General features: G+C 41.5%; 1 protein-coding gene across 3 annotated transcripts in view; it reads right to left on the bottom strand.

Moving 5' to 3' along the window:
- The window catches only part of zfpm1 (zinc finger protein, FOG family member 1), a 267,911-nt gene extending 256,674 nt beyond the window's left edge, over positions 1-11,237 (bottom strand). For all 3 annotated transcript variants that reach the window (XM_033035651.1, XM_033035652.1, XM_033035653.1), the window contains exon 1: positions 10,979-11,237. In XM_033035651.1, the coding sequence (XP_032891542.1) occupies positions 10,979-11,018 (40 nt within the window). In that variant the 5' untranslated portion in view covers positions 11,019-11,237. The remainder of the gene's footprint in view (positions 1-10,978) is intronic.
- Positions 11,238-12,666: the final 1,429 nt, after the last annotated feature.

The raw sequence follows: 12,666 nt of genomic DNA, 5'->3' as shown, positions 1-12,666 counted from the left end.
TTTTAAGGCAGAGTTAGATAGATCCTTGATTAGTACAGGTGTTAGAGGTTATGGGGAGAAGGCAGGAGAATGGGGTTAGGAGGGAGAGATAGATCAGTCATGATTGAATGGCGGAGTAGATTTGATGGGCCGAATTATCTACTTCTCCTATCACTTATGACCTTAGTTTAACTTGCATCAGAAAACTTCAGGGTATCTTAATCTTTTCTTTGGCAATGGTTCTTTTTGAGAATTTTATTTTAGGCCCAAAACTATAGGATAAGGTGAAGAAGATGAATATTATGTCAGATTGAATGAATACTATTTTAAAACACCTGCTGTATTGGCTGTAATGCATCTGTGAAAGGCATTATCCAACGCTAAATTTGATTTTTATTTTGAATCCAGTTTAGTTTTCATTTCAATGGAGAGCTGTGATGTTAATTGAAGTGGGCAACACTTGGAGGCAAAGATCAGGGCAATTGTATAATGTGCATTATCAAAACAATGAGTGCAGCATGCTCAACAGATGCACAGGTTGCAAACTCATAAATCTGCAGTCAATGAAAGCTGTTTTTGCAGGGGAACAGAGATTTGACTCCTTCAGTGAGGTAGTGGTGGTGGTTGGTGAAGCGAGTTGGCCATAACCATAATCGATGGCAATTTAAATTATTGTCCCAGTACCAGTACAAGAGCCTGAGGGGAAACTTTTCACTCAGAAATGAGCTGTCAGAGGAGGTAGTCATGGTGGATACAATAACAACACCAGGAAGGCACTTGGACAAGGATAGGATAGGTTTAGAGGGATATGGACCAAATGCAGGCAAATAGGACTAGCTAAGATGGGGCATCTTGGTTGACATGGAGGAGTTGGGGCGAAAGGCCTGTTTCCATGTTGCATGAATCTATAACTCTATAAGAATCCTTTCTCCAGGTTCAAGAAGAGCATCCTCCCATCCACCACCGGGCTCTTGAGCTACACTGCACCACCTTAACCACAAACTACTCAGCGACGATCTTAGTGCAGATTGCATTATGTACTACATTTTGCACGCGGTTAAGAGTCACGAGTGTTTTATTGTTACATGTCCCAAAACGGAACAATGAAATTCTTACTTGCAGCAACATCACAACAAGTTTATAAACAGTACTTAATAGAAAACACAAGAAACAAACACAAAAATGTTCAATAAATAAAACACAGTATTACTGATAATGCACTGTTATTATTGTCAGCTTATTTGATGTGTTGTTGCATAAAGCTGCAGCGATAAGAATTTCAGTCCGAAGGGTCTCGACCTGAAACGTCGCCCATTCCTTCTCTCCAGAGATGCTGCTTGACTCGCTGAGTTACTGCAGCATTTTGCGTCTATCTTCTATAAGAATTTCATTGTTCCAGCACCTCCGCATCGCTAATATTTTCAACGATGATGACATTTCATATAACAATTGAACACTCTTGACAGAAACAAAAAATAAAGATGATCTCCAAGATGTGGCAATTCAAGAAAAGCACTGCTGAAACTATAGCTATTTACTGTGGTCTAAGCACTGGATACAAACAATATTTATTTTCTGTGAAATCCCAAATGCAATCCTGCAGTTGACTACATTTTTGTAATCAGTTTTACACCATGTCTCTGTCCTGGGACAATTTGTTAGGCACTGGAGTTTCTACAATATCTCACTTAAGTGTCTTCTCACATGTGAAACAACATTTTTTTGTGCCCCTATCCACTTCCATATCTTCCACGCCAAATTTGGAAATGTTTAATGAAGTTAATGATTTACATACACTAGGAATGACGGGATGCTCTAAAACCCACCACTGCCATGATGTTTTTTTATACATTATTATCTAGTACTCGCTTGAATGGAACCTACCCAACACGTCACCATCTCTTCTACCCAGGGATACTGCCTGTCCCCCTGAGTTACTCCAGCTTTTTGTGTCTAAACCAAGAATATATGAGAGTGCACACAATTCCAGAGGTTGCGAGGAAATGTGGGCTAACAAGGCATCCACTATGTATAGGAAGGAACTGCAGATGCTGGTGTAAACCGAAGGTAGACACAAAAAGCTGGGGTAACTCAGCGGGACAGGCAGCTTCTCTGTAGAGAAGGAATGGGTGACGTTTCGGGTCGAGGCCCTTCTTCAGAATGTCGAGACCATGAAGAACGGTCTCAACACGAAACGTCACCCATTTGTTCTCTCCAGTGATGCTGCCTGTCCCGCTGAGTTAATCCAGCTTAAGGCATCCACTATGAGTGTCTGAAGAAGGGTCTCGACCCGAAACTTAACCCATTCCATCTCTACAGAGAAGCTGCCTGTCCCTGCATCTGCAGTTCCTTCCTACACACTATGATTTTAAATTGGGATTTTCCTTCCTATATTAGCTCATTCAAGCCTGTGCGTCCACCACTGGTGACAGGACAATTATTAGGTTTTAAAGACTAAAGGGCCTGTCCCACGAGCATGCGACTCCATGCGGCAAGCGTGACCTAAAAGGGCCTGTCCCACGAGCATGCGACTGCATGTGGCAAGCGCGACCAAACCAGAAGCGGGGGCCGTGCGGAGGTCGAGTGAGTGACATGAAGTTCGAGCGAAGTCCGCGGGAAGTTCGCGCGTGACGTACGACGTCGAGGCGGTGCGTACGGCGTCGAGGTGGCTGCGGGCCGGCAGGCCGTTGCCGCGCGGAATCTTTGAATACGGTCAGTTTTTCGGAGCCCTGTGCGATGTCGGGACCATCTCCGCACAACTCCACGGCTCCGGCGATCGAAGTGGGACCGGCCCCGCGAGCCGTACGGCTCAAGCGACCACGTTAGGTCGCGCTTGCCACATGGAGTCGCATGCTGGTGGGACAGGCCCTTAACACTCAGACAATGGTTCAGAGCATACTGTGCAAATGTAGTTGTTCTGAAAAAACAACTTATTTTCATTGAGTGGTAACATCACAATGACAATTGAAATAGATTAATACAACTGATGCAGAACAGTCTACACTGTAGCTGAAGCAGAGAATTCTGTTTTGACAGCTTATCCATAGTAAACTTGCCCTAGGAGTGCAACAGACATTGCATCAATTTTAGAAATATTCAGTTCCCAAAACTGAATTGCACTCGGTTGGAGTCTAAAACACTGTTGTGTCTCCGAATGCTTTCTTTCAAAATAACAATTGGAATATAGCACAATATTCCATTTCCTTTGGCAATATGGTTTGATTTTGAATGCCAATCAGAAGGAATAGGAAACAGGAATAGCATTACGTCACGTAGCCTTCAAGTCCACCATTCTGCAAACTCATTGGTGATCTAAACATTGGCCTCAAACTTTCTTTCTTTCCTGTTACCTGCAACATCCAGAATCCTCTTTTGCCAAAACAAAATTCTCCCAGCCTTGACTCATGACTCAGCATTCATAGCGCTCCAGTATAGAGTATAGGGGACTATTGTATAGAAGTGCAAAGGTAGAGAATGTGGTTAAGAAGGTATATGGTCTAACTTTATGAAACATTGGTCAGACCTCAGCTGGATGCAGTTCTGCACCAACACTATCAGAAAGAACTGGAAAGGGTGCAGAAGAGATTCACCAGGATGCTGTCTGAATGGAGTGTATCAGTTATGAGGCAAGACTGGAGAGTCTAGGTCTGTTTTCCTGGAGATGGGAAAGTTAAGAATGGACATAATTTAGGTATATAAAATATAGATAGGCTAGCCTGCAGGATTTTCTTTTCCCTGTGTCAGAGGTAGATAAAACTACAAGACATAGATTTGGGGTAAAGCGTGAGATGTTGAGAGGGATTCTGATAGGGACTTGTTTTCCACTCAAGAGGATAATGAGTACCTGGAATAGTGACTGAGAGAGTGATGGAAGCAGAGTTACTGGTATACCGCATTGGTTAAGTGTCCAGACAAGCACTTGAATCAGCTTGGCAGAGAAGGTTATGGACCCTGGGCTGCAACATGGGATTAATATGATGGGTACCCATTAATGAGCCTGCACACGGTGGACAGATTTCCCTGCTGTATGACGATGACCTGTATCCCAGGACCCTAAACAGTAGTTCTCCACGAGGGAAACATCCCTATGGTGTCTACACTGTCATGCCTCCTCGGATATCAAATACATTGTAATGATATTACTGTACCTTGCATTCATCTAGCTGCCAGCATTGGCTGAATCTACTCAATTTTTACCCCACATAGGCTTGCATTCCAGGCCCAAATGTAGAGGCCCGATGTGCATGCATTGTTCCAGGCACAATCTCACCCAAGCACTGTCACAGTTGTAGCAAGAATTCCCTACTTTTGAAGTCAATACTCCTTACAAGACGTGCCAACAAACCACTTATCTTTCAAATTACTCAGACTACTGCCATGCAAACCTTTTGATGTTCTTGTGCAAGGACACCAAGATCTCTCCGAGTACCAACATTCATTATGCATCTCACCAATTATAATTTGCACACAAGATATAATTTATCACTATCAATTATCCATATTCTGCTTTGTCAGTTAACCAATTCTCTATCCATGAAGAAGGGTCTCGACCTGAAACGTCACCCATTCCTTCTATCCAGAGATGCTGCCTGTCCCGCTGAGTTACTCCAGCATTTGGTGTCTATATACTACCCTCAATATATGTGAATATTGCATCAACTGGGTCCCTTTCATCCACCCTCTTACTTGTATCCTCAAAAAACAAATGCATATTTTAAAAGTGCGATTCATTTCATAAAATCACATTGTTTCAGCAGAATTAGTTTCTGATTTTCTTGGTGTTCTGTAACTACATCCCAAATACATAATTAGGCCAGCTTCAACCAGGCACTAATGCGACAACAAGATTATTCTGCCTCCTCTGTGTCAGACCGGTTATTTGTTGACAACCCCATCACAATCTTGAACTCAGATATGGACAGACTTTTGTTCTGGGATACAAGGCCAAAGTGAGTAAACAGATTTGGGGTGAATATCGGTCATGACCTAAATAAATAGTGGAACAGGGTCAGAAGGATTTATTGTCTACTTTTGCTCCTATGTCATTGCATCGTCATAAACAAAGAGGCGGGATAGCAGCCTGCTGCACTACCCTGTTGACTTGAGGTGATTAATATCCAGCAGTGGCAAGAAGGGTCACAACCATCTTGCTCATCAAAACGGGCTTACAATGGTATTGGATCAGGAAATACATGGTTCCAATAAAATTATTTCTGTGTTGAACACAACATAAAGTCTATATGGATAATGGGTTTTATTACTTGCCCATGGTTCCTTATGCCTGATGTAATCTAATATTCCATACATTCAGATAGACACAAAATGCTGGAGTAACACAGCAGGACATGCAGCATCTCCGTGAAGAAGGAATGGGTGATGTTTCAGGTTGCCACCGTTCTGCAGACTCTCCAGAGATGCTGCCGGTCCCACTGAGTTACTCCAACATTTTGTGTCTATCTTCGGTGTAAACCAGCATCTGCAGTTCCTTCCTAAACATTCCATACATTTACTTTGTTCACATTAACCAAACAGTTCCAACAAGTGGACGCAACACTAAATGTTTGCTATGATCTCTCTTTTTTTAATCCAGACTACGTCAGTGATGACATTTACTGAAGTCATAACCAAAATGAATTGAAAGAACTTTACTATGAAATCATCCTACCAGATACAAACCTGATATGATTTAAAGCTTTCCTGGAAATATTCATTATGGTTTAACTAGCATTGCACTGTTTACAACAGATTCGTAATTGCATTGATTTAATTTTCAGCAAAACTAACATCATCAAAAATCTATTTTATTTATCCAAAATCAATTTTCAATCACAAATCCGATTTTGGTTCTGCTTCAATAAATGGAAACAAACGCATCTTCCGTTTGTTTAAGTCACTTTCCAAGGGAAGACGACAACTAAAAGCAAAGAGGAGGGCTCTGCCTTAGACTATGAATAACCACAGAAGACAAGGGCCAGATACATAACGACAAACCAGTTGCAAGTGGGAAAGGGAACCGAGTTACTCAGTATGCAGGACGTAAAAGCATTCTGCTCATGAAGTTGGAAATCAGTTATTTCAGCAGCAAAGAGGTAAAACACTTAATAATACCACATGGAAAAATAAGACAATCAGAGGCGTACAGGGCGTACTTCAATTAGAAAATCAAACTTCCCTCTCTGAACAGCAAACTATCGAGAAACAGTATGAGAAACCAATTTGTTTAGTCAAGGTAGAAATGCCGGATGAACATATGTCCTAACCATGTTTATTCGGAAAAATTCCAAATCTTCAGTTTTCTTTTTTTTTTGAGCTCGAACTCAATTAGCAATTGCAGTACAAAATTAATAGTTTTCTTTACACAAAAGGCATCGGAGGCCAGTGTGTTCATCCTGCTGTGGACAGGCAGTCAATCATGCTGTATCTTATTGCAAGAACATTCACCTTGTTTGCTCAAACCCAATTTGAAAAATTTAATTTTATGTAAAAAAAAGATTTAAAAAAATGTTATCATCAGGCAATGAATAATCCAGGCAGTTTTTTTTTCTCCCTGGCATTTTGGTGGAGTGTGATAAGGCTAAAAACAACAGGCTGCTCAGTAAAGTGAAAAAAAGATAGATAACATTGATATGCACTCCTACACAAAACAGTCCAACCCTTATCTTTGCTTTTTATCACAGTTTTTTTTTCACACAACCGGACTGGAAGCTCCTTTAATAAAACACATTGAGAGGGAAAAAAAATAGATGTGAAGTTTTAACTCTCCCCCTTTAAAAAAAAAAAAGAAACATAATTTATCAAGGTATTATCGAGAAATCCAGACACCCTAATCAGCTCCCATGAAGTCAGTATTTCCATTCTTATCTACTGGAGGAGTGGAAATGGAGAAGTGATTGTCAGAGCTGTGCAGATTACTGGAGTGGAATGCTAATGGAGGACAAGGCTCGACCATTGGTCGCTTAGTACTTGCTATCTGTACCATTATCAAAGTTTATCAATGCAACCATCGCTTCATAGTAATGGGGACAGTTCAACTTTCTGCATTATCATATAGCAAACCTGCCCATGAGGCCTTCACTGAGAGTGTGTTATGCAGCTCAGAGAGGGAAAAGCAACGTTGGTAAAAGGTAACAAAGAGTGAAAACAGAGAGGTCTGCACAGACAAAGGAAGAGAAAAATATATAAGAACACATTCTCTATATAAAAAAAATAACTGGGGGGGGGGGAGGGAATTATTAAAGAGAGAGTATGCTTGAAGGGAATACAAAGGATAAATAGTAACAGTTTAAAAACAACGGAGAGAATGCCTTTAAGATACCTGGTAGAGAAAACAATTAGGCAAAAGGGGGAAAAAATAAAGATTCGGGGAAATCAAGGACAGCAACCAAGTACTCTGCTATGTTTGATAATAGACCACAGAAGGAAATGATGCAAAAAGAACAAAGCAATAAAACGGGGGGGGGGGGGGGGGGGGGGGGGGAACTAAAAGGACACATTGTAGAATTATAAAGAACGTATGATCTCAAGTACATTACATTCTTTGCTTTCACAAATGTAGCTGATACAAGATATTCTAATTTTAAAACAAAGTTTGTGTAGTGAATATTTATTAAATATTTTCTCAATGATAAACAGTAACTTTAGCTATTATTAAATTATTTTCACTGAAGGACACAGTTAAGAGCAAGTATTTTCCTCAGCGACAGCAGAGAATGAATATTCCAGACACAAACCAAGAAAAAAACCCAATCAACGGTGCACTAATAAACATCCCCTGCCTACCAAACAACATTTAACATTAGCCATGCTGTGCCAGAGAATAACTGTATTTCAAGCATGGGTCTTTAAGATCTAGCAGCCAACCTGCACAAAAAGCATGTATGTTCAAGCAGCTGAGAATATTAAAATAATCTTCATCAGCTTCTATGTTTTACCATAGCTTCTGCTATTTAAAAATCTACTGGGGCTTTGGGGACATTTGGAAACCATTCCGATAATCTGTGGTTAACAGACATTTCACAAATCAGCACAAACCCATGCTTGTAAAAAGACTTGTTTATTTTCACACTCATTTAACCTAAACAAGGAACAACTTCACTAATTTTACACTTTTTTAACAATAAATTATCAGACAGTTTTAGCATCAGACCTCAGTTTACATCACATGTGCACAGAAATTTGCAAATTGTAATGATACTGAAGTCCAAAGAAGGGTCAAACTATTTGCTTTCCAAAACAACCTTTTTATAAGGATATACAGTAAACTTGTTTATTGGTATTTATGCACCTATAATTCTCATGCAATCAACAAAATTATCTGTGAATATTTCAATTTTTATCACAAAATGTGCAAAACACATTATTTATTTATTTATATTTATATACAAGGGTGCTGTATTTGTAGGCTGATTAGCAAAAACATCCTCTTTGAAGATTCGACACTTCATGAGACAGTTAATACATTCATTTGATTTATCTTTGCTGTATTTTACATTTGTACTGTTAAGCCTTAAAATATAGAATTGCAGTGCAAAAAGAGTAAGGTAAATGATATATAGTTCGACAACTTATTTAACGGTTTCTGCATAAATTGCAAGTGTATAATGTACAGTAAGTTTCCCAGAACAGTTCCTTTGCAACCGGCAAATTCACACAAGTTCCTCATTCCCTATGGATGTCTGAAAGTATACTGTCATTAGATTGCAACACTTTATTTACTTGTATTGGTCCCTGGCAAGCTGTTCAAATCCAGTTTTAAATTGACTTATTCATCGATATAAAAAGGCATGATTATGCATTTTCATAAAGCATGGCAGCATCACCACTCAACCCTCAAAACTGCAAGCTGTTAAGAATCTTTTCAAATAACATGGATAACTTTTGTCACATGTTTAAAATAATACTGCTCTTTATATACATAATCAGGGTGGAGGAATGGGCCGAAGTGTGGCAAGTGAAATTTAATGCTGAGCAATTTGAGGTACTGCAATTTACTGGAAAGAATGAGAACAGGCAAGATAAACTAGAGAGAGCACAACTCAGAAAGTGATAGAAGAGAAACATTTGGGAGTTCTGGTCCATCGAAAGTAATGCATGGCCCATCGGAATCCTTAAACACCAAGGGAGTCAGGATGAGCCCAAATAAAGCTTCAACATTACTGGAATATTGCAGCAATCATGAGGGCACACTTTATGAAGGAAGGAAAGGATTTGGGAAGACTAGAGCAGAAATTTAAAAGGATGGGGGGGGGGCATAGTTGAGTGTACAGAGTGGAAAAGCTGGGGTCATTTGCCTCGACACAAAGCAGATTGAGATGAGATCTGCAAGATGTTTTAAATGATTAAGCACATAAACAGAATAGACAGAGCAGAGAAGTCCAGAACTAGAGCACAAAAACTTTGCTCCAGATTCCAGCATATTTTGTGACTCTTAGGGCCCAGATAATGTTGGTGACTGGTAAAAGAGCCCAGAGTGACACTAAGTCGCTTTTTGCTTTGAACAGAGAGGTCAGGGCCTGAAATGCACTACCAGCGGCAGAAATGAAGGCAGATTCAATTGTAGCATTCTGAAGGGGAAATTATCTGAAGGGAATTAATTTAGAACTCTCTGGAAAAGGGACTAGTTAGCTGTTCTTAAAGCTGGTGCAGACTAGACAGGCCGAATAGCCTATTCCCACGTACGGATCCTTCTATTAGTCTGTAAAACAACTGCCACACTCTCTTGAGAATCAAACCGACCATAACATAAATCGTGTCCACTCCATTGAAATCGGACCACTAACAAACATAAACTAATCGGATTTATAGTCATCGCGAAATTTTTGGTTTGGAAACATTCTCCTATCTATCGATCTATCCCCGTCTTGGTAAACAGTTAAAAGCAAATTCAGTTCATGCATCTTGGAAGATTATTTTTACCAGACATAATCTTGATCACCACTAAACTTTATTTGGAGAAGAAACACAAAGTTACAGTACCTGACGAGTGTGCAATTCAAACCAAATGATCTACTACACGTTAAACCTTGTCTAAGTGCGTTCTTCTGCAGCTTCAGAATCTAAGTTATTTATCTTTCATAAAGTACATTTCTTAATAAATTACCAACGTTACGTAATAACCCATAGCTAATTTTCCATATCGCTACATCAATACAACTTCCCCCCCCTTATAAATAACCGTTACCTGGATCCTAACTAGACGGCACCCTTGCAGTCAAAATTTGTACAGCACCTAAGAAAATTAACAAGTCAAAATTTTGAGTTGTCTAATTTCAGGTGGTGCATTAATATATATATTTAAAAATCTAAGCTCCCTCCATGTCTTTCTTTCCTCTTAACACTTGATCGAGCTCTCTATTTTAGATTAAAGGAATCAATGGCATTAATAGCTTAACGATGGAATCGATTTCATCAGCAGGCTTGTTTTTCGCGTTTTTATTTCTTTGTATTTGCACAACCGTCCCACTCGGTACCTCTCCGGTCTGGTTCGAACTGATAAGAACTGTTATCGCATTTGGCAATCTATATCAGGACCTAGATCAAGCCTCCGGCTTATCGCGCTTTCTCATCAACCAGTCTACAGTCAAACAAGCTCCACTTTTGTTCTATGCTTCCTCCACCAGAGAGAAAAAAAAAGTCGTCATCAGAAAAAATGCAGTTTGAAAGAAATGAAATTAAAATCATATTTAAAACATGGGAGAATCTAGTGTCATGACCCGCCGCTTGTTATTGCGATCGATTTAAAACGCCGGAGAAGTAAATGTGAGCAATTAATATTTTTTTTAGCTTGCGTTAGGTTTCTCTATCGAGATCGGTCGCTTTAAAAACAAATCTTGTCTTTTCTACTTCAGAACTGACTTCTGAACACCTGCCTGGAAACGGAATAGGTTGGAGAGCGAAGAGAGACGCCGAGGCGCTGTGATAGTTGACAGACAGCAAGAAACAGAGAGAAAAGAGAGTTTGTGAAGTGAGCAGAAGAACAGAATGGAAGCGACAAACTCACGTTTAATCTGCCGGGGGTTACTCTGTTTCCTCCTGGACATTGTGGCTGCCGGTTGCCGTGGGCTGGCGGGCGGGCGGGCGGGTGGGTGGGTGGGGAGAGGGCAGGTCTAGGGGTGGTGAGCTGCGGTGGGAGCTGGCAGCATGGTGTTGCTGGCTGGGTGAGTGAGTGTGGACAGCCGGGCCAGCCCGCGGACGCTGGTTCCCATTCACAAGCAGCGCGCTCGCTACTTAGTATCCAGCCGCACTCACCCGCTACAATGTAGCAGCAGCACCACACACGCCCGGCGTATCGCGTCACCACGCACGGCGCCGCCGCCATGGCAACCCGCCGCGTCCCCCCCCTCCCACACGTCACCACGCACCAGCGTCAGTAGAACTCTCAGATGGAACAAGGAAGTGCAGGCAGATGCACACAATGATTAGATTAGATTAGATTAGATTCGTTTATTGTCATTCAGACCTTTCGGTCTGAACGAAATTTTGTTTCCCTGCAGTCATACATATAATTAAAAAATGACAAAAACACACAATCAACACAAATTTAACATCCACCACAGTGAGTTCACCAAACACCTCCTCACTGTGGTGGAAGGCAAAATCTTAAAGTCTCTGTCTCTTCCCTCTGCGCCGAGCCGAGGCGACGGTTCAAACGCGTGGTCGCTGCCGCCGCCACAGCTCCGAGAGTCGGGTCTCCACTGCCGCTGCCACGGTTCCGGGGCCGAGTCGGGTCTCCGCTGCTGCTGCCGCCGCCGCTACAACTTCGGGGCCGAGTCGGGTCTCCAATGCTGGAGTAACTCAGCAGGTCAGGCAGCATCTCTGGACAAGACAGATGCACACAATGCTGGAGAGCAGGTCAGGCAGCATCTCTGGAGCAGGCAGATGCACACAATGGTGGAGTAACTCAGCAAGTAACTAGCGGGGTTCCGCAAGGGTCGGTGCTGGGACCCCAGTTGTTCACAATTTATATAAATGATTTGGAGGAGGGAACCAAGTGTAATATATCGAAATTTGCGGACGATACGAAAATGGGAGGGAAAGTAGGGGATGAGGAGGATAGGAAGAGTCTGCAAAAGGATATAGATAAGCTAGGTGAGTGGGCAACAACTTGGCAGATGAAATTTAATACTAATAAATGTGAAGTCATTCACTTTGGGGAAAAAAATGATAGGGCAAGTTATTTTCTAAATGAGGAGGAGCTGCGTTGTAATGCAACGCAAAGGGATCTAGGGGTATTAGTACATGAATCACTAAAAGTCAGTATGCAGGTGCAGCAAGCAATCAGGAAGGCCAATGGAGTTTTGGCCTTTATTGCTAGGGGGATTGAGTATAAAAACACGGAGGTCTTGCTGCAGCTGTACACGGTATTAGTGAGACCACATTTGGAATACTGTGTACAGTTCTGGGGTCCATACTTAAGAAAGGATGTACTAGCCCTGGAGGCAGTGCAGCGAAGGTTTACAAGATTAATTCCTGCAATGAGGGGATTGACATATGAGGAAAGGTTAAGTAAGCTGGGACTCTACTCTTTGGAGTTTAGAAGAATGAGAGGCGATCTCATTGAAACGTATAAGATCGTGAGGGGCCTTGATCGGGTGGTTGCACCGAGGATGTTCCCAATGATCGGGGAGGCTAGAACTAGGGGACATAGTTGCAGAGTGAGGGGGGGCTCTTTTAAAACTGAGATGAGGA

Source organism: Amblyraja radiata, chromosome 17 (genome assembly GCF_010909765.2).
Source record: "Amblyraja radiata isolate CabotCenter1 chromosome 17, sAmbRad1.1.pri, whole genome shotgun sequence".
NCBI classification, from domain to species: Eukaryota; Metazoa; Chordata; class Chondrichthyes; order Rajiformes; family Rajidae; genus Amblyraja; species Amblyraja radiata.
This window is presented reverse-complemented; position numbering and strand designations above follow the sequence as displayed.